This window comes from Haemaphysalis longicornis, unplaced genomic scaffold, assembly GCF_048455015.1.
Source record: "Haemaphysalis longicornis isolate Haplotype H1 unplaced genomic scaffold, Haemaphysalis longicornis Haplotype H1 scaffold_4, whole genome shotgun sequence".
NCBI classification, from domain to species: Eukaryota; Metazoa; Arthropoda; class Arachnida; order Ixodida; family Ixodidae; genus Haemaphysalis; species Haemaphysalis longicornis.
Window position 1 is genome coordinate 96,337,714 of NW_027526361.1, and position 22,295 is coordinate 96,360,008.

Here is a 22,295-nt window from a genome sequence, read left to right on the forward strand (position 1 = left end):
AACCTGCGGCTGTTTTCCAAAAGGCCCGTTTTTCCTCCCCGACAATATCCTAGACCAGTGTTCCCGAATTCATTTTAGCAAGGCAGCCAAGCCTACGTAATACTCTTCATAAGGTTTTCTTCATTCTCATGGGCTAGCTACTGTTTGTTACTTTTTGGATATTGAGAGTGTGCATGTAATTTATGTAATTTGAGGGTGTGTGAATTAAAAAAAAATACAAAAATGGCGTCGGACCATCGTAAACACCGGTTAATTGTCTTAGCTAAAACAGAGCGAATATAAATAACAACCTGTTGTGAATAAAAAATTCCAAGCATTTCCCCAGGGGAAGAATTTGAAAGTGCGAATGCACGAGTTGAATTTGCGCGGTTCGGTAATGTTCGCGAAAGAGAGATCACACACACACACACACACACACACAACTACAAAGAAAGAAAGATGCATTTATTCACAGACACCTATTTGTGTTGTCGTTGTACTTGATTGCTAGAGCGGATCTCACCTTTGAAATTTCGTGTCAGTACTCCTTTAAGCAGGTGCATTAGCCCTTCTCACGCCCGATTCTTGGCCAATCCCCCACGTGGGTATGTGCCATGTCTGCGGCCAGGCAGCGCGCGCCCATCTCCCCCCGTTGCCAAGGAAGACGAGGAGATTCCTGGCCAATCCCCCACGTGGGTATGTGCCATGTCAGCGGCCAGGCTGCGCGCGCCCATCTCCACGTGCGCGGACATCGCCGGTGGACGCAGGTTCAGGGTCGCTTAAGAAGTTCATTGCACTTAAAAAAAACACGTGTGCTACAGAATTCAATTGGCTTAATAACAGGTTCCCCCAGGAAGAGGTATTAAAAATATATATATATAAATGTAGAATTTCTAAAAATACCTGGCAAGGATCGAACATGGCATCAATCAAAAAAATAAATTCACTGTTCCAGATTGTTGTCCACAAACCACGTTAAGCTGAAATAAAAATATAACGGCTGTCGCAAACAGGCAAGCACCGGATAATTTGGTCGCCGAAATTTGGACACCGAAATTTCCGCACCGGAATATCCTGCACCAAAATGTCATCGAGCCGTCTGGAGTTTGTCCGGTGCTCCCTGAAAAAATTCGCCTAGGAGCGTTTCTTTTGATTATCTTTATCTCCAGATAATATGCTGACAGTGGTGTTAACATTCTTATAATATGCGTAGTTCGATGTGGGTTTTAAATGTCTCACTTATTTCGACCCAGGATTATCCGACACTATATTTTATTTTAAAACCGTAATTGTAACGTTAATGTAACGACACGTTCCAATTTTCGAAGTGGAACTGGAACGCGTTCCTTTCGCAATAAAGGAACTTGTAACGGGAACTCGTTTCAAAATTGGCAAGGAACGAGGAACGAGCTTTCGTTCCTATTTTGGAGGAACGTGTACAACACTGGTCAGAGTGCCCTCTATTCATTTTCAATCAGAAAAAGCTCAGCCTTGTGCCTCTTAACTAAAAATACATTCAAGTGATGCATGGTGGGTCATGTTGCAAGAACACTTTTTTCTATGGTGCCCTGGAGAACATTGTGGCTGGGTATTGAAAAGAGTAGCATTGTCTATGTCAAGGCAACAGAGGAAGGTCAGACTGCGCAATGGCATTACAGGAAAAGGGTGCCAATACAATAGTAAGACCAAAAGACCTTCAAGAGTTCTCTTTTACTTTAATCATTCATAAATGTGCAGAGCAGACTCACCGCAAATAGGAGACCGTATTTTCTGTACAAACGGTGATCTCAAAGATTACAGGAAAAACCGGAACCAATGTATCAATAACTGGATGGCTGGGGTCAATGCTGGAAACAATCTGGAAGCACCAAAGTAAAGGAAAAATTGACAAAACGATACTAACAGAGCTTTTCTAGCTGTCTGGAAGTCAAATATAAACATACATCTTATGTGCGTGGCAATGTGCATTCACAAAAAACACATACATATTCTCAACTGCTGCAACTAACCTTGTGAACCAGTTCAATGCAGTTGTTGATTTCCTCTTCTGATGCAATGATGTCACTGTCAGTAGACAAGGCCGTGTCTGGACCAAACATGCAGTGCAAAAGTGGGGAAGCCCAATGTTAGAGTTCACTAGTTTCCACCTATAATTTCAGGCAACCAAAGAGTGGCTCTGGCCTAATCTCAGTGCCACTTGCAACTTATCCAATGTCAATGTGACAACTTACCCTGCTGACACACGCAGCAGAGAAGTGGCTGCAAGATATTCTTCAAAACAAGGCAGGATGTCTGCTCAGGGTGCTCGTCGAGCATCGCCCCCACAATGGCACAGGCCACACGAAAGACAACCTTGTCCATGCTGGATTCTTGCGTGTGACAGAGAAGTTCCACCACCTGAAAGAGTTTTCCGTTGCCTCAGTCAGGTCCCAGGAATGTTTCATTGTTTTATATACCCTTCATGACCTTTACACGTTATACGGGCCCCTAAAAGCCTGTTCCACAGAGGAATTGCACTCGAAATGCCACGACACACTGATTTTGCCCCCTCCCCAACACATCTTTTGAACTAGGATTACTAAGCCTACAGTGTGTGCCATGCACTTGACCATGCACTGCAATACTGCCCCCATCAGAGGTCTGTCCATTTTGCCACCAGGTGGGACTGAACAAACAATGTGATGAGTAACACTTCCCATTTTTTCCTGTGGAATGAAGCCATCATGCATCATAAATTAAAAGGCAAGCTATGGACAGTAAAGTTACACATGACAACAGACTTTCACCATGCTGTTTCCACTAGGCAAACTCATGAAGTTCCCAAGCTTCAAACTTGCCTGAACTCCACCCCCCCCCCCCCCAAAAAAAAAAAAAAAAAAAAAAGATGCTGTAGAACTTTTTCTGAAAATCTTAAAAGCTTATGATTGATCCAGAATTGTCATATGACAACTCATAGTTGAGTTTAGGATGATAAAAAATAAACACTCGACATAATTTGACAACTTATGCTAATAAGCAGTAATTATGATTTTTGATTACCATTACCTAACATCTTTTTACAGCTATCAGAATTAGCTGAGTGAGCTAAAACAACATGTCCTAATAAGCTGCCACTCAGTGACACATCCTTGCCCCTCTGCTTGGCACCGCATGAACTCGGTGCTTTTATTTCATACACATGGATACATGCGGCCAGGTCCTCATTCACCTGCCACACAGATCGCCCACTGAAATACTGTAGGGGTTGGAAGTTTGCCCACGATCTACCACATTCAACAAGTGAAAAGGAAAAAAATTCACTAAGCCCAGCAAAATAGATCAACCTCTTGTATCTTTTGCACGGTACTGCTCCTAAGTGTCAATTTAGCTACATGCAGCCTCTGCTTTACCATCCGTAAACGTATTGCCCTTTGATGAAGGGCCCCTTGAAAAAAGGCATCCACGAAGTGTTGCCTCGAATTTCCACAAGCACTGAACTCACCTGAGGTGCAATCCCTTGGTAATAGTTTTCTGCAGTTACTCCCTTGGTGCTAGGTATCCTGGCAACGATCTTAGCAAATGTTTCACATTTCTGCCAGTCCTCAGATACCAACCCGCCCGAGCTGTCCACTGAAAAAAGATGGGAACAATTGGTGGCTAACCTTAATAAGCTCATAGAAGGCACATCTAATCTTATTTTCACGCTTACCTGAAAATTAAAACAAAATTGGCCGCATATTTGCTTGCTTTGCTGCAAATGTCACGAGTCTCCTGCCACCCCTACCACGCAACTGTCTCTCGACTCTCCCTTTCCCACCTCTTATACTCTTCCCCTCAACTCTCGCTCCTCCATGATGAATACAATAGAGGTCTCTTCAACTCAATTCTATTTTTCTGCAGTCTCACTGCTCACCCACCACCTGATAGTACATCACGCATCTTTTAAGTGCAGAGCAATTTAGGCGCCAACCTTGTCGTCCTAGCTCGCTCACTCGACCCAAGTATATACTGCACCGAGGTGGCGTCCCGGGGTAACGCTGTTGTTCGCGGCGTACCCCAGAGGCTTCGGAAGCCAAGCGGTTTATATAGTCATAAGCGTTCGAAACTTGTGAACCACTGGTGCTTGTCCTACATCTTCCCAATGTTTAGCGCAAAGAAAACTGCAGGTACATTTGAGGAAAAATATACGTAATTTACCAGCAGTGCCTGCATTCCTTTGGTCAAGGACGCCCGTTGGGTTGGATTTTACGATAGTAAATGCGAAATGTGGCAGTGCAACGCCGGCACATGGGGGGAGAAAAGCACAAAGAGAACAGAACTCCCACTGGCACAGTTTCAGGCAGGGGGCGCGCGAGCACTGCGAAGGCGTGAAATATGAAATGCTCTGGGTGGCAGCAGTGAGCGGATAATGGTGCTACAGCCCATTATGGCAAATCACTGCTCTGCACTTCCGACAGCTTTCACATTGAGTAAAACGGCTTAAATTTTTTTCTTTACGGAGTTTTTTGCTTTGCTTGGAACAGCACGGGCCAACATCGTTTGTTGTATTGTTTACTTTTATCATGCCTCTTTTCAACCTCATATTTTAGCATAGCACGTTTCTTTTCATTTGGTATCGAAAAAACCACTCCAATGGTATTCTTAACTAAAAGAATGCTGGTACTCTTGGTAATGTACCTACATTTTGCCTCAAACATGCCCAAGGTTTTTCCTGCACTGAATAAGGTGGGCATGTACGAGCAATGCCAGCAGTTTTAGTTTGGAGTGGTCCTGTTTATATACACATACTTGTTCAAGTATTCCCTCACTTGGCTGGGCGGCACAATGGGGTGACAGACAGACAGAAATATAGACAGACCAAAATTTTCGCTTCTAAGTAGCCCAAGTGAGGCTGTCATCTTTAAAACTGAGCCAGAAAATGAGAATGCCTGCTCACCACAGCGGCTCTTAGCCGACATGCAACTGTATATGATGACCAAGTCATTGCTCACCCGACCAGGCGTCAAATATACCAAGAATGACTTGAGCGAGGCCTCCCTTTCGTAAAAGGGACTCTGTAAGGAGCTGCCCACAGATGTCTCTTAGCCACTGGGGTGTTCTCTTCCCAACTGAAGCCTGGAAAATAGTGAGCACTGTCAATGCTACCAATGACGAGTGGGCAAACTATCAGGGGGACCAGGTGCCATTCAGATATCAGAACAACCCTCAAAATTTTAATGGTTCCCCTCCTCCCCCCTCTAAATAGTGAGGCAGTAGCAGTCCTAGATCTAAGCTTTTCTTCCCCTACACACTTAGCTCCCCCTAAATTTCGAAGAACATCCCCGGAAAAGATATTTTTGTATCAGTGATTACGTACCATACATTCAGAACATTTTCTAAACACGATTATCATCATAAAAACCTCAACAGCAGGTAACTGATAATATAGTAGTAAAAAAAGTAAACAATGAAGAAAAATTGCCGTCACTTTGTGACACACTTGGTTGGCACTGCCAGTATGCGAAGAGAAAACAACATCCACCTTAAATGCAGCCATACAACTGCAAAGGTAAAGCTCCACTACAGCTTTCTTAGAACTCACAGTTGATAAAAAAAAAAACATTCATCCCGGGCCGAAACAAATTTTTCTTTAGCTCCAAATTTTTCTGAGAAAAGTATACAGCTTACTTTTACGGTTTCATGGCTTCATTTCAGGTGTATTTCAAGCTTTCCTTTCACAGAAACTTGCTCTACCTTCACGACCCCCGAGTACTCAAGGTGTAGTGAATGCAAAAGCATTCCGTAATGTCTAATTGCCGGACGTGTCCTCTCGTTACCCTTTCCCATGCAGACAGCCCCTTAACCGCCTCTCCCTTTTCCTCACTTTAGCCACAGGCCATCCATTTTGTCACAGAGTGTATTCAACTCAACTTCCCCATGTCTGAATCGCTTGTGCGCTGTCTGTTTGGACAGCACCACATGATCGCAAGTTTCAGTGGGTGCTATAATGACGGCACTACTGTGGCACACCATGAAAAGCAGATATTTAGACAAAACATGCTTTGATGCTTGCTTAATCGCTACTTCTATCATCAGCATGCTGAAATTACTTGTGCAGACTCAGTAGACATCACTAACACAAGTTTCCAAGTCAAAGATCCCAACACGTTCGCTCAGTCTGCCTTTAGTCAGCTTAGCCATGTATTCACCAAGGTGTCAAGGATATCTGCTCACCTTGCATTCCAAAGGTCTAGGGTTCTATTCCAAGGCACAAATTTACCTAGTTTTCAGCTCAATTGCTTTACTTTGTTTATGGGAGCTTCCTTGAGAAAGTTACCATCGCTCCGAGCATTCTTTCACCTTTTTTTGTATTTTTTGGGCCGTCGATTATTTTCTGTGCCATTTGTTGGCAATCTCGTGAGCCATCTCTTAATGAACCACGAAGCCATATTTTTGACCCACCAGTTAACTAATGCTTTTGCTTTAAAGTGACAGAAAGCCGATTTTCGTCGAGTATATATTCTCTATCCCAAATGAAAGGGCGTCACCAGAGTCCTTCAATGCATCGAAGGACTCTGGCGTCACTTAAAGCACCCTAACGCGAAACGGTTTTGCTGATAATGCTCTTAAACTTGTTCAATCGAAATTTTTAGATCTACAAGCCGTATGTGTGTCCTCTCAAAAATAATCCTGGCAACCATGACAACATACAGTAGCACGGAAACATACTTTTGTGTATGCGAAATGAAAAGCGATATTTAACAACTCGTCCCCAGCTAAAAAAAGTGTGAATCGCAGGCATTCTTATTCCTTTATGCATTTTTTCTTTAATTCAGCCATCTATTTTGCATTAAGGCGCCATCTGTTGGGATGGGCGATAGGTCTTCACGTTGTGGAGGTCAGAAGTTCGATTCTCCCCGCGCGCGTTCTTTTTTTTTTTTTTTTAAGCTGCCGTTGGCGTATTTGGAAACTGAAATAGAATGTTTTTGCAGAACAAACGCCCCTGACTAGGGCAGAATTATCAAAGCTCCTTCACTGGGTCTGTTTACTGAACGCCGCTGTTGATTCTGGGCATGGAGGCTCAGTTAGCCACACTGAGAGCAACCAAGTGGCCGCGGGCGGCGTGTCTTTAAAATTTTCAAAATAATGTTTATAAATACACATACAATTTTAACTTATACAAATAATTGAGTTAACAGGTTTTCAATAAGTGAATAAATGTTTCAGCAGTCACAGTAGCTGCTAGGTTTGCAGGTCACGTGACAGGGACACATATTGTAGTGTCAAGTTTCGACACTACGAACCGCCACCCTTCCGATTTCAGAAAGTTTGCTGCCAAATTAAAATTATATCCCCCAATTTGTTTACAAATTGCTTGTGGTTATCGGGCTATATAAAACGCTGGCTTTCGTATAAGCTAGAGAATATATACGCGACAAAAATAGGTTGTCCGTCCCTTTAAGATGGAGGTGGGCAGCACATGAGCACTGGTTGTGACAGAGGTGAGCCATGTCTTCGAAAGGGCGTGACATTGACAGCATGAAGTTGCTGAAGAGGTGGATGAACAAAAGCCCCCTCCTGCATTCTCGGCTGTGCCACCTGTGGGGTAACACTGATCTAGGTCACCCTTCTAGTCAGATATGTCAACCGATGGAACAGAAGTTGGAGCCCTCTGCAACAGGCACAGTGCAATCGATCCAGCCAATATCGGCAGCTAAGTAACCAAAAACAAAGATACCATGAAAAAAATGCGTTCAAGAAAGATTACAGCTCAAAGCAACAGCCAAGAAAAAGATTGTGTGAAATCACACCGAGAGTAGTGAGAAAGGAGCGAGCTGTAAGGCAGCATCCTGCTCCGATTCATCGCTAAGGAAATAACGGGAAATTGGAGGACTGACAACCATAGGGAACATTTCAGCAGGTTGAAACAGGCGAGGGGAAAGGCGTAAAAGGTGATCGATACAGACTGCTGTGTCTCTTGTAGTTTGGGATGGAACTGAGCACTGGGCACCAGGGGCTGTCTAAACAGTACGGGGAAGCAAGAGGCAGCCACAATGAACCTCCACACATTTAGACCCTAAAAGTGGCGGTTGATCGACCACCCAACCGAACCTTTTGTTGCTGTGTAGACTGCGAGTGAAACGAAATTTCACACTCAGTGGTGCCAGAGGTACGTTGAAGCACTGCAACATAATAGTGAATACTAGAAGGAAAGCAACATGGGCAGACTGGGTGGCAGCCACGATTCTGGCAAACATCACTAAAGAGCAGCAAATGGAGTGTGAAACGGAACGTCGAAGACTTCGAGTAGAGATGGACAGGCAGTCTACGGTCGATGTAAACAGTTCTTAGTGACGGGATTACACCAGCTAGAGGGGCAACAGAAACCGAAGCCAAGGAAGTGGATGGGATTAAAATTAAAACTCGAGCGATTCATAGGCCATAACCTTGCGTTTGCTCAATGGTACCCAAACTACACTCAGGCAAGGTCAAGTCTCAGAGGAAAGTATGTTACTCATCCTGGTCAGCATCAAACTGACCCCGTATCTCCCGAACGGGTCCAGGAACAACACATATAATGGAAACACCAGTAAGCTTGGAAATTATGATGAGCGTCCCAAGCTTGAAATAGAATAAAATAAATTAAAGGTTCAAAGCAACATACAATTTCAGGTTATCAACGACACTGTTGCCCTCATCACTATAAAGAAGTAATGTTTACTTTTTTTTGTGTGTGTGTGTGTGTGTGTGTGAAAGATTGCCCTACAGCATAAGAAAATATTTTCATGAGTACAATACTGCACCCGTAAAGCACGAAAATTCAAGAGGAGACCGGTGCTGGGGCCCCCATATTACAATGCGATGGAGATGAGGGTTCAGTCACATCAAAACGGTTTTCCATATTTTTGGGGTATCAAAAGTGCCCCGCCCCCTACACAAAAAGAAAGCCCAAACTTAACGATGTCCCCATCAACAGCCATGCTTCCATAATTACAACCACAGAAAAAGGAACATTCAGCTATGTAATGAAAACAAGTCCTTCGACAAGGTTTCTGCGCGTGACCAATGTATGTGCTTACTTCCTCTATAATTTCTGAACACGCTACCTTGGTGTCCAGAACAATGCTTGAAAGCATTCGTGTATAACAGGTAAGGATTATTATCCTGCCACACAAACTGCCAATCTTATATGCTTGACAAGATGTAATCCACGCACAAGAGAGTGCTATAACTGCTCAAACTTCACTTGCAGCACATGAATGACCACGAATGCCACAAAACATACCTTTTTCAATGTCAGGTGGGACGGGTTAGAAATCAAAAGTAGCAGCTCTCGAACAATGAGTGGTCGATATGTGGTTTCCAGCAGATGCTGCAGGTCAATGCCAAGCCTCTGCCTGTCCTCCAGCATTTCCTTTATCAAATGGGTATCATCAGGTGGTGGTGTCCCAGCTACAAGAATAAAACAATATTTCTATAGAAGCTGTACAAGATGACAAATGAATTAGCTTCAATCAAAGTTAGTAGTAGTGCCAAACTCCTTCAAGGCTTTTCTGGTCATGAAACTCCTGCCCCAGTTTTGTTTGGGTGCCCTACAGATTTGAGGGCATCGGGCTGCCGCTGCTGCTCCGTGCGTGCAGCCGTGCGGCAGAACCTACTCCCACGTTCGGTGGCACTTTTTTGATAGAAACACGTTGTTGATAATTACACCCTCAATCGTTGCTACAAAATGAAGCCGACAGGAAAGTCTTGTAGTTGCAACCCTTACGGGGAATCCGTATCAGGCAGAACGCACGCTAAAAACTGTCGACTGACGACTTGGTCTGATTATGAGAAATTTCTCCCAAAGTCCCCAAGGGTGGGAGACTTTAGGGGGAATTGGGTTCTGAGATGGTGTAAATTCTTTGCTGACCTTGGACTGCGCTCCTCATAGCCTTGCCCAGCCACAGCTATCAACCTTAAAAATCGATTTCACAGCACGGCCATCAAAGCTCTGGAAACAGCGCTATTCGCTTCTAGGGAAAATTTAAGTGCATCGAAAGCCTAAATAGCTTGGCCGTGGTGCTCCGTGCTTGCACGCCGTATGCGCCGAGGTTCAAGACATTTTGCTTTAACCTGCAATGAAGTGGATATAGTGAGTGACATGCGGAACTAATTTCTGACACCTGCTAGGACTGAACCCTGTGCGAAATGCAGGGGAGACATATCAATGCAGGGCGAAAGGAAAAGCTTGCACCGGTGGACAATAATTTCTGTCCAGTTCCCTTCAGACTCTGCTACTTCAATTATTTTTTTTTATGCATCAGTGTGGTGTCATAGTGCCCTTTTTCAAAATGCTGAAAGCCTTGGCATTATTGAACACTACAAGACAGACTGCTCTCGCGATTGACTCTGGTTTTTTTATGGAAATAAGTTGGTTGTAGAATTGAAGTTTACAATGGGAATGGCAGTTGGAGTATTTTTTAATAATTCTCGGCATTGGAAATTCACAGCGAAACTCGTTCGCAGCGAACATTTACATATTCACATTTTTGCATGTTTATTTTAATACGATATTAACATAGTTGACCTAGTTTCATTTCATTTCATTTATTCGTCCTTAAGGGCCAGGAGGCATTACATAAGGGGGGGGCGTACATCAAGGTTGTAACATCTTCGCAAAAATGTAACAAGGAATAACAAAAAAAGAGGAAATAAAAAGACAGAAATCAGCACTCAAGTGATGGCGTACATCGGGTTTTCAACAACTGCGTAAAAAAGTAAAAATGATCACAAGTTAACAAGGGACAACAAAAGAGGAAATAAAAAGGAAGGAAATTAACACTCAAATGACAAGGCGTACGTCGAGGTTGTAACATATAAAAAAGCGACAATGGTCACACATAGTAACTAGAAACAACACTAGAAGGAAATAAAAGCAGGAATGAACATTCAAGTGACAACAGCAGGACTAAGAATAAATTTTACAGGAGTGTAATAACAGACAAAGAAAGAAGAGTATAAAAGAGATACGAAGAAGGCAGGTGGGGTCTTTAGGTAGCATCGTTTGGGTAGCTGATATACGTTAGTTTTTCGCGAAATTTTGTGCGATCGCTGCACGAAGCAATGTTGTCCGGCAGCGCGTTCCAAAGCGTGACGGTGTGGGGAAAGAATGAGCTGCTCATCGCCGTCGTGCGGCCCTTTATCGCCGCCAAGGGGTAGGTGTGAGATATACGGGACGATGTCCGAAACGGGCGTTTCAGGAGGGCGTGTCCTGACCGAGTAAAGTAAAAGGTGTGCAGGAGGCAGGGGCGAGAAATTATGCGCCGCGAAGCAAGCGGTTGAAGAGACAGAGTTTGTTTTAGGGCTGTTATGCTGGTTCGTCTTGAATATTCTGAAGCAATGAAACGAGCAGCGCGGTTTTGCACGGGTTCTAAGTCATCGCTGAGATAAGCTTGGAATGGGTGCCAAATGGATGATGCGTACTCAAGTTTCGGTCGAATGTATGTTAAATATGCAAGTTTTTTTATTTCGGAAGATGCGGATTTTAAGTTGCGTCGCAAGTACCCAAGTGTGCGTGAAGCTTCACAGCGGATTGTTTGGATATGTGTCACCCATGATAGAGATGATAGAGATAGAGATAGATATGTGTCACCCATGATAGAGATAGAGTTACATGCATATGGCGAGGTCATTTCTGGGCTGTTGACCCCTGAAAACAAAGGTTGGCCGAGTGATAAAAAAGAAAAATGTCCACAAAACAAAAAGGCGGTAAACCCTGCGGAGAGCCAGTTTGCTAGATAAGACTCAGCTAATGGCGGCAGTGGAACAGGAGACCAATATTTAAGAGCTCCTCCTACAGTTTGGCAATGTGCCTGATTACAAAGCAACCCCCTCCCCTTCTCCAGGAAAAGAAAACAGAAAGAGAAGGCATTGGCGGGAAAAAAAATAAAAAATAAATCTCTACAGCAGCTCTCACTAGCTTGGCTTCACTTTCACTTGCTGGGCATTATCAGCGAACCGCTGCCCTCAACGTCTTATTATTCTTTTTGCGAGTAAAAAAAATGCAGGAGGCACTTAAAAGAAAAGTGGATCTTTTGTGCCGTTGTGCCCACAAAATGCAACGTGCAACAGCAGCTCAGTTGCCAAGGGGTATGCCCTCTACAATGTCTGCGCACACATTGACGCGCTATTTACCTCCATTCACGACGCATTCACCAAGGCAGCGTGTAAGTGTTTTTTTCCATATGCGGACGTGCAGGAAATAAAAGCTCAATTCGCTAACTTCTTTCGAGGAATGATACGCTTCTATCTATAGGAGAGCAAAATAGCAACACTTTGTCACCATTTCCTCTGCAGCCAGATCGGCAGGCAAGAATGCAGTAACAGCATGACCGTTCACAAGAAGTTCTTCGGCCCTCACAAAATGCAACAGCCATTTTAACGGCACCCAACAAGTAAAGCGAACACGGTGAGCGTCCGTTGCCTGCCGGACGCCCTCCGACCACTTCCCCAGCTGCCCTTCGATCAACGCCAGCGCCGCGCTGCGGCCTCCTTGGGCAGCGCACAAAGCTCTCCCATTGCGTTACGGCGGAGTTTCATGACCAGAAAAGGATTGAAAGACTCCGATAGTACAAAGAAATCAACGATGAAAATAATAATAGATGCGTGGCTCTCCACAGGCCAACAAACACTATCAACATACCTCTGCATTTCACTAGCGACAAATTCAGCTTTTCCATAGCTGAGGGGCGACTTAAAAGGTCAACTTCGGGTTTACATCTTTCACTGTGATCAGAAATCTGCAATAAAAAAAATTTTCGATAGCACAATGAAAGTGATCTCACGAATATTTTGTCACTGGCAAAAGACTAATGTCAATGGTTGCAGGTGACGCATGCAATTGCTTCAAGTGTACAAAATCAGAATTACTTATCAAGAAATACCTACATACATTGGCCACAAATTACGAACTTTTGTTGCAGGTGGGTTCGTACACACATGGCAGATTAGTTGAAACATCATCAGGAATATCAACCTAAGCAACTGTCATGTTATGACAGTGGCTAGCTTGGCTGACTGAGAAGATTAGGTAAAAAGAAAAAGGCTGTGTCTAGCCTTCTGCCCAGACAGAATGATAAGAGATGCTGAACTGACGTCCAGATGGAACTCAAAGCAAGAAGTACCCACGAGTTCCATCCAGAGGGAACAGCAACCTCGCACACCCTTCACAACTCAAGGTGAGAGTAGTCTTTCTTGATTTTTAGTTAACCGGTCAAACCACTTTTGCTCACTGACTAGACAGAGTCACTGTTAACTACTCTCCCCATACGAGTTGAAAAGTGGCAAGGGGTATAGCTACTACAAAGTGCTAACCACGGCATAATAATAATAATAATAATAATAATAAAGCCTCTGCAGAGATTCCCACCCGAAGCCATGTCTTCCAGAAATGGAGGCGTAACCGCTACACTAACGACCACGGTGGCAGCAATGCCTGATCAGCAGTATTTGGCAGCTTTCGTTCTGCCCAAGTGGAACTTCACTGACAGCTGTCATTGCATCTGGGCGAAATGCTAGACACTGCCAAAAAAAAAAAAAAAAGTGAGCTTGTACAACTTTTTAAGTTTCAAGCGCGTAGGTAATAAAGTAGCTATGCCCATATACCACCAGGCCATGTGTTGACGTCTACATGCTATAAATGGTGCAATTCCACGACAAAAACGAGGTTTAACTTTCGACTGAACTCACTTTCCGGATGGGTGCATGGCATAGCTGCAGTGAAGCTGCCAGAACGTCAACAAGGTGATGATGCAGGACCATGCTGCAAAGCACAGGGCTCTCCATGCACACCAGGAGAGCCCGAACGGAGGCGACCAGAAATCGGTGCTTCTGCCACGGCAACAGAGCGGCGCTGCACTCGGGCACACCGCTGACAGTCCGCCGTTCAAGCGCCAGTCCAACTCCAGGCAGAAGGTTTGGGTTTATTCCAAGGGCCACCACAAACTGCAGCAGTCCTTGCACAGACTTCTGCTGCAGAACACCAAGACAGCTCGCGGGTGCTGGTGGAGCGTCTGAGCGCTTGGCGGGATCGTGAGAGTGCAAAGACGTTGGCACCGCCGACGCTTCGTCCAATAAGTGTATCAGTGCGATCAGGAGTGAAATGCAGTGATCGAGGAAATGCCAAAGAGGGTTGTCACTGCTGGGTTGTCGAAGTAGGTGCGGCGCGTGAGTAGAGAGTATCTTGGCGAGATTGGCGTCCGCCGATGCCTTATCGGCAAAGCAGGCCAGCCGTTGTTGTAGAAGAAAGATAAAGCTGCTCCCGCACTCCACCTGTACCTTAGCATCTGAAAGAGGAAGGACAATACAGCTTACTCAAAAGGGAAGCATGCAAACCCAGGACTTCACATTAATTTCTTCACGTGTACGCACTCATAGCTCGCAGGTTGTAAGTGAGGACTTCGTGTGAATGCAGCAGCAGCACTGATCAATTAATTGCTTTTTTGTTACCTTTGCGATGGTTATATATGTCTAACGATGATTAATGAAGGAACCAAGATTAGCAAGTTACAGAGCTACGCGGTAAGAACATGCGCGGTTAGAACAGAGACAAAGCATGGGTTCTTCTTACGCAACATGCACGCTGATAGTAGGGCTATTTTATTTGTCATTTTGGACTGCTCAGAATTGCTCCAGAGCAGCTCCGTATTTTATTTGTCCATGGAATTTCCATAGCGACAGCAGTTCTGCACTGCTCACGAACTGCGCAGGACTGGCAAATTGATTGATTGATTGTATTGATTGTAGGGTTTAACGCGCCGATGCAACACAGGCGATGAGGCGCGCCGTAGTGGAGGGCTACGGATTAATTTTGACCACCTGGGGATCTTTAACATGCGCTGAAATCTCGTCCACACGGGCGTTTTTGCTTTTCGCCTCCATCAGAAAAGCGGCCGCCCCGGCCAGGAATCGAACCCGCGACCTCGTGCTCAGCAGCGCAACGCCTTAGCCACTGAGCCACCGCGGCGGGTAGGATTGACAAATAAAGGCGACCAAGCAGCACCAATAGTAGCGTAAGCAAAAAAACAATAACGAACATTTAAAGATAATGTGAGAAACGTTTTTCACGAAACAGCGCGTAGTTCTCACTGAAAATCTTTGTTTGGCGCTCTTTGCCCCAGTTGGCCTTGCGCCATTAAAATGCAACCATCATCTGCCATCATCAGTTCTCACTGAAACGTAAATACAGTGAGTGGAGCTCACCGTGTTCCTGTGGGGATATCAGCACATCTATGCTAGATATAATGGTCTTGATGTCTGAGTGCGTCATTTTTCGTCAAAATTACGAACGTTCTGTCCTAACGGCTGGCACGAACGCATGCACAGTGGACCATAACCATCTTCATTTCTAGGAGTGAGCATAGAGAAAGAAATACGGGTGGGCGCCGCCATTTGCTTTTTTTCAATCAGATGGGGTGCAGCAGACGTAAACCGGAACTCAAATATTTTACTCCCATAACCATTGTTTGGGCCCTGTTCAAAGTTATTTTATTCAAGAAAACTCATTTATAGTGCTAGTGATGCAAACAGCCTGGTTGAAGTGAACTCGCATAGTGAACTAGAAAATGAAATTGGCTTTTCTTGGCTCAGTTTTTGTCTAGAAGTCGTAATAATCCATGTAGTAGGCGCCGTTCGCTCAAGCATCAACGGCATCAAGCCACCGAAGGCTGGCGCCTGTTTTCTGAATCTTTGCAACGATGCCGACAGTGGTTGAAGTGGTAACTTTCAGGGTATCGCTACTAGGAAACGTGTTTAGGAAATAAGCTGACAGTAGGTTTGTGTTTGTGGATGGTTTTCACTCCTGAGTCTTCGCATATTGCAAGAAAAGTGCAAGTGGGGCACGCTGTCACACACGAGTTTTTCCAACGCCAAGATTGCCTCTTTTCTTGCCGCTATGAGTTGGCGTCAGTTGTTCGCGTCGACCGAACTAATTGCGGCACTGCAGGCTGCGGAAGCCAGCCGGCGCGAAGTGGACGAGTACGCTTTTGACGAGGTACGGCGCATGCTTAAATTTTGGAAAGCTTCTCAGCGGACGTGTCAAGCCACCGAGGAGCAACGCTGCTGGCTGTGCGAAGATGCCACCTCATGGAACGAAGTGCTTCATTCCTTTGGCTACGAGTTGTGGGAGAAGAGTCCCGGCGTGCTCTGTCTCCGAACGCTACCGCGCGCCGACGATTACAACCTGTTCAGGGAAGCGCGACTCGCCGCGTCCATCGTCACGACACTTCTGAAAACGCACAATTGCATCGCCGCCGTGGACGTCGTCTACGTGGAGCAGCACGTCGGCGGGCCCCACCGCTTTGACATGCAGGGTGGGCCGCACGGATGCTTTCGACCGTTTTCCGTGCGTCTCAATTCCAAGGTGCGCCACTTCAGGGCGGCCAAGAACCCCCTCGGTTACGAAGACCCGTGCCACCTCTTCGATACTCGGGCCGTGAAGTGTCTCAAGACGCTGGAGTTCAACGGCGTCGACATGCCGACGGAGCAAGTGTCCGAGCTTGTGGCGACGCTGCGCCGCAACTCGGCCACCGTCGAGGATGTGATGATCGTTGCCACCCGGATGTCACAGAAGGATAGCGACAGACTGTGGCTCTGCCTGCGGCGGTGCGTCCGGCTCAAGTCCGCTTCGCTTACGTACCACATCGACGACCCCAAGAGCGTCACTGCTGTGGTCAAACTCCTCAATGGCTGCAAGTCGTTGGAAAAAGTGAAGATTCCCGAGCTAGCTAAGCAGGGCCACGTCGTTCAAATAGCCCACGCCCTGGCGAAGAACACGTGCGTTCGGGATATTTACCTCAACGCACCGGGTTTGTCGTTGGCTCCAGTGCTGGTGGCCCTGGAGTCTAATGAAACATTGCAGCATTTGCACGTTCTGCGCTATGACGTTGTGGGAGCTAAGGGGGCTGTCCTGGCGTCGATGCTGTCTAGGAACACTGGCCTCCGGAGCTTGGTTCTTGAAGGTGGCTGCATCGCCACATCTGGCGCCGAGGCCCTGGCGGATGCCCTCAGAAAGAACAAAACTCTCGAGTCCTTGTACTTCCAAACGTCAGTTGGCTATGGCGCCATTGCCTGCCTCTGCAAGGCATTCGATGTAAACAAGACGCTGCAGAGGCTGAAGATAGAGGAGTCTTCTGGCCCACGGGAACAAAGGTAAGCGCTAGTTACGTTCTGTGCTTTGCTGTGTCCTAGGCCTGGCGAGGACTGTTCAGTGGAAGCCGACGGCAGATTCCTGAAATTCACACTTGCCAGCCTCCCCCTACACTATAAAAAGAAATAACAGTTACCGGCGCCTGGTTTCGATCCCACGACCCTGTGGGCGGAACGCAAGGCACATGGTGCTCTACCCACTGTGCCACAAAGCCGACGCAGAATGAAAGGCTACGAACACGCCTTATATCCTTGACTCATTCAAACTACGTCAAGAAGCTGCTGATACAACGCATTCACTACCTGTGGGCGGAACGCGAGGTACATGGTGCTCTTCCCACTGCGCCACAAAACCGACACAGAATCAAAGGCTATGAACGCGCCTTATATCCTTGACTCATTCAAACTACGTCGTCAGCGGCGTGCATTGGCGACTCAGCGGCGTGATAGCTGCGTGGTGTACACGTGATAGCACCAACCCCCCAAACACTAAACGTTAACGCAATACACCCACCCCCTATGCGACGCATTTACTCGAGTCCCCCTCGCGGGGAGATGTTTTTCTTGGACTGTGTTTGCGTAGGGATGCGTGGTCATTTCCAAAACGGCACAGAAGAATGCTTTGTACTGTTGATTGGGCACACAGTTCTGTGTCGAGACTGTATTTGGAATTCCGTTAATCTTAAGGGTTTATCTGAGAACGTCTTTATACAAATCACGTAGAATAGCTGCCTACGTGTTGAATAATATATTGGGGTATTTGCTGCAGCAGCAATATCCCACAGCAATTAATCAGTAGGGGTGCCATTGGCTTTCTCCATTACACCGCTCTCAAGTGGTATAGAAACTGGCTTTTATTTGCTGAGCAGGTGAGCTGCTACTAGCCTTCAGTAAAACTGATTGTGGGGGGTTGTCGGTTCGTTACTATAGAAGACGAATTGGTGCAGCTACGACATGGCCAGTGAAAAACAGGACAGGTGGCATGGGACAGCGCCTGTCTCATCTTCTTTACTGTCCTTGTAATAACCGCGCTAAACCTCCTTTAATACTAACTCGAGCCATGGCACGAACGCTGTTGTGCATACAATAATATTCACTTTACTCAGCTACTATTGAGTCATTTTAATTTTAATAGGGTTTCGACCGCAACACCACCATGAAATACCTTTGTAAAGGTTCCAGTAAAGTGGGGATAGTCCGTTCTCTGCAGAAGGGTCTGAAATGACTTATTGGCAACTCGTCTGACTTGTGTTACATCACAAAAAGAATGAAAAAAAAGCAGAGGGCATCCTGTAGGCAATTTTTCGCACTGCAGCTGCAAAGTTACCGTGTTTCGCTTGAGTGGGCTGAATTATTTTGCTTCCCTCGGTTCAGCCTGCTTGTCTGCAATGAGCTGTAGTTTTTCTGGCTGCACTTAATTCAGTCGTATCACTTCATTCCGCTCACTTCGCAGATACTGTTACGGTACAAAGGTGTTTATTTCAATTTCCTGCTCCTTTTGACAAAATTTTGCAGCTCCACGAGTGGTACAGTGGCGAGAGTCGAGTGAACTTCAACACAGGGTTCGCACAGGTCCTTGAAAACCCTTGAATTTAGAAGTGTCAATTTCAAGGCCTGGAAAGTCCTGGAATTTTTAAATGGCCTTGAAAACCCTTGATTTTTCCAGAGAGAATCAATGGCCCTGTTTTTTCACAAGAATTTAAAGTGTTTGTCGCGAATTTTCGGTGTTAACAAATGCAAAGAAACATTGTAACAATCAAGTTTGAGTGTATTGCGTGAAATTACAAGTTTGGTGGATTTTCATTATTACAAGGCAACATTGGGAGCAGGCACTTGTCAATCCAATCCATGTCACGATACAATCCAGTGAAATCTAGCATCTGCCATCGAGTTTGTGGACGCTCGCTCATTGCATGTTTGCTGTACCTCATACGCTCCATCTGCGTTTAATTGCTTTTACGTGCAAATGGTGGACGTGTACATTGTTCATCCTGCCATGCAGCAACACTTGCTGATTGAATTTCAGCTGATACTCTTGCTGACAAAGCAGGAGATGCAGGCAACATTGACGAAGTTTTGAAATCAAACAGCCTCAGCAAACACAAAGGGAAAAAACTTCTAAATACCAGCCATAAAATAAAAAGTAAAGCTGGGGAGCATTTGCGAACCCGTTAGCACCTATCTAAATGTGCACTAATGTGCTTAGGCATTGTGCAATAAAAAACTTTGGCATTGTGTTCGAGATGTTATAAATGTGTTATAAAAAATGTGTTTTCTGGTCCTTGAAAGTCCATGAAAACCCTTGAATTTTTGCTTTTGAAGCGTGTACGAACCCTGCACCAACTGCAGCATGATCGTGTTTAGTTGAGCCAGACGCTTATGTTTCTAAAGTTATGGTGCCTTGAAACTGCGTTCAGTTTCTGGAAGGGTTTTTCCCATGCTTTTCGAAGCACTTCTATTTTTCACCTGTGCCATGGATTGTAACTCGTAGATTGCCTGTAATTTGCCATTAAGGTTGTGGCATACTGCATATGTGAGGGTACCATTGGCTAAGCTTTGGTTTTGCGGGCAGTGCTAGGCAAGAGTCCGGTTGCTGTCATACTTGGCACCTTGTTTTTGTTCTAAATGATGAGAAATGCACAGATGGTAAAAACTTTTTTGAGGGCTGCAGGAATCTTTGTAAGTAGCCCTTTGTAAGGAATCTTGAAAACCTAGGGGGAACATTAAAAGCCCAGATATTAAAAGCCAAGAGGCTTAGCCTTTCTGGATGCTGAAGGTTGTGTGCAAAGCAGCTACAGGCACATGTACCTCTTTTCTTTGTCAGCGTTTGATTGCTGTTTGAGCACTGCCCTCTTGCTCGCGATTCTAGGCTTGTTACTCTGCGTTGAAATAGCATGGATGGTATACTAGAGCTAGACGAGTTTGAGTGCCGACTTCCAAGCGAGAAGACATTTTTGTCCCCCCGGAAAAAATGCGAGAACAAAATTGTTAGAACTTTGAGTTGGAACTGAAGCACAAGTTTTCTTTGGTGTAGCCTCAAAGTTGCTTTAAAGGTTCAGTTTTATTTTCTTACGGAACTAACGTTTTGTTTCCATCGACTTTCTCCCGCAGGACACAGCTGGCAGCTGTTCTCGCTCAGAACAAATGCTACGACCGCGTGGGCGTGCCCCTCCTCGCGGCAGACGTTAATCACCTCGTGTCGTTTCTCGCCGACCCTGCCACACGCCTCACAGAGCTGAGCCTGGGCAACATTTGCGACATCCCCGTCGACCTCCTGGAAGATCTCTGCGAGACCATCGGCTCAAACACGACGGTCCGCACACTCAAGGCGGTCTACCGAGGACACAGCCCGGCCAAGGGGGACTTGCTCTCGGAGATGCTCGAAGTCAACACCTCCATCACCCGCCTGCACTTGGTGATAGTCCCGTGCTCGACAACCTACCATCCCGCCATGTACTGTCTGGCCGCCAGGGTCGCCGGCGCCCTCGTTCGCAACGTGACCGTTCAGGAGCTCGCCCTGCTCATCAACGGCCGGTTGCACCGCCAGACAGCGCAGTCGTTTCGCCGCCTGCTCTTGTGGAACGAGACCCTCACTAAGATGGTCATCACCTCCCCGTTCTACGTTCCCGGGAAGTGGCTGCCTCCCGTGCTCAAAGCCGTCGAGGAGAGCAAGGTGCTCCTGGAGTTCCGCGTCAGCGGTTCCACGCTGCCGGGCACAGCCACGTATCCCGTGTATAGGACGCTGCGGCGAAACCAGAGCCGCCTGAACCGAGCGATCGAGTTTGTCCAGGGGATCCGGAACAGGCGGTGTGCCAGGGCGTTTGAGTTCCTCTGTGAGAAGGCGCACTTCCTGTCGCGCCTGGCGGAGGCCACTGGCCAGACCGAGGCGGAGGCACAGAGGGAGATTGTGTCGGCCAAACACTACCTCAGTGACAATTACCTCACGGTCGCAGGGGTCGTGCAATACTCCGTCGACTGCTACCCTGCTTGCTGCACACAGATTGATGCCTTGAGTGTGGAGTGCTGGCGCGTCATCACACGCTACCTCAAGGTCTCGGACGTGTGCTACTGGCGCGCCTCTCAAAACTGAACTTGGGATGGGAGGGGGTGGGTGGCCGTTGACATCTTCCACAGGCCTGTTAAACTGACACGCTTGGCTTGGAAAATGTAGCTAAGCTCTTGTGCAACATAGCCTGTGACATTAAACACGGGTCTGCCAGTTTGGTGTGTATAAAAATGGGACCTTGTGGTGAGAAAACTGGCCATACACATGTTCTAGAGACAAAGTTTTTCTGCGACTGAGCTTGTGATATGCGAAACGGGTCTGCCTGTTCGGTGTGTTACTCTATCAGAGTGTACTTTCGCGCAACACGTGCATCTGCAAGTTCTGTGTTAACTCAGCGTTGTTCGTGTCTTGAAGAAAAAAAAACAACAGGAAAATGACTTCTGAAATGAATGTGTGAATCTGTCGTGTTGGCTTCACTTTGCTCTCGAAGTGCGGAATGCTGCGCACGTTTTCCTTCACTATCAGTCAAGAATGCATTTTTTCCCCCACCAACCCTTATATTCCCTGTCAGAATTTAGAACATTCTAGACGGCACCACAGGTACTTATCAATCTGGAGGGCTACCTGGTCCGATGGAAAGCTTTGTACATGCCATTGAGGCTACACTGGATAGGTGTAAACGTTCTAGGTAGGCTCTATGGCACAAAAAACACTTCCCCACCAAAACAGCGCCAGCCACCTGGGTGTTACATTCAAGCACAGCCTCTGTATACGAAAAAATTTACCTTGTGGCTTTTACCCTCCAACAGCTGTAGAGCACATGTCAAATCAGTGAAACAGCAAAACGTGCTAAGAATCTCTGGGCCCATACAGGCCACCACTGGAACCTAAACCTGGCAACATTTTACACCAGGGCTGTGTTGAGTGAAGGTAGCTTAGCTGCGCTAGTAGGGGAGCTCTCGGGGATTAAATGGTATGTCGCAGGAAGAAGTGAGGTTGGACAAACAGGCGAGCGCTTTAAATTGCTGGATAGTGGGCGTATTTTGTGATACAGAGGGCATAAGGGAAGAAAGGAATTTGGGGTAGGTTTCTTGATCTACAAGGAGATAGAATCCCATGCAAGAATTTTACATAGGTTTGTTCGTTTCCGGGTTTTATATTTTTG

At 46.2% G+C, this 22,295-nt stretch overlaps 2 protein-coding genes across 3 annotated transcripts in view; one reads left to right on the forward strand and one right to left on the reverse strand.

The window, feature by feature from the left end:
- Positions 1 to 15,387, reverse strand: part of LOC144179127 (transport and Golgi organization protein 6 homolog) — a 39,191-nt gene extending 23,804 nt beyond the window's left edge. Inside the window, exons 1-9 of one of the 2 annotated variants that reach the window (XM_077707356.1) lie at positions 15,181 to 15,387; positions 13,669 to 14,264; positions 12,623 to 12,719; positions 9,224 to 9,390; positions 4,950 to 5,073; positions 3,461 to 3,588; positions 2,211 to 2,376; positions 1,989 to 2,065; positions 1,728 to 1,837 (exon numbers count right to left, since the gene is read on the reverse strand). In XM_077707356.1, coding sequence (XP_077563482.1) covers positions 1,728 to 1,837; positions 1,989 to 2,065; positions 2,211 to 2,376; positions 3,461 to 3,588; positions 4,950 to 5,073; positions 9,224 to 9,390; positions 12,623 to 12,719; positions 13,669 to 14,264; positions 15,181 to 15,247 — 1,532 coding nt within the window. In that variant the 5' untranslated portion in view covers positions 15,248 to 15,387. Of the gene's footprint in view, positions 1 to 1,727; positions 1,838 to 1,988; positions 2,066 to 2,210; positions 2,377 to 3,460; positions 3,589 to 4,949; positions 5,074 to 9,223; positions 9,391 to 12,622; positions 12,720 to 13,668; positions 14,265 to 15,180 lie in introns of those variants that run through there. The other variant, XM_077707358.1, reaches the window with a different exon arrangement.
- Positions 15,388 to 15,591: 204 nt separating this feature from the next.
- Positions 15,592 to 21,675, forward strand: LOC144179128 (uncharacterized). The gene is made up of 2 exons (XM_077707359.1): positions 15,592 to 17,127; positions 20,236 to 21,675. Exons 1-2 carry the CDS (start codon positions 15,872 to 15,874, stop codon positions 21,212 to 21,214), a joined length of 2,235 nt encoding a protein of 744 aa, XP_077563485.1. The 5' UTR covers positions 15,592 to 15,871; the 3' UTR covers positions 21,215 to 21,675.
- Positions 21,676 to 22,295: the final 620 nt, after the last annotated feature.

Bases quoted from the DNA above. Each gene is read 5' to 3' on its own strand.
- LOC144179128 (XM_077707359.1), top strand. From the start codon at position 15,872: ATGAGTTGGCGTCAGTTGTTCGCGTCGACCGAACTAATTGCGGCACTG. The intron at 17,128-20,235 runs GTAAGCGCTAGT...TTTCTCCCGCAG, and splicing joins TCTGGCCCACGGGAACAAAG to GACACAGCTGGCAGCTGTTC.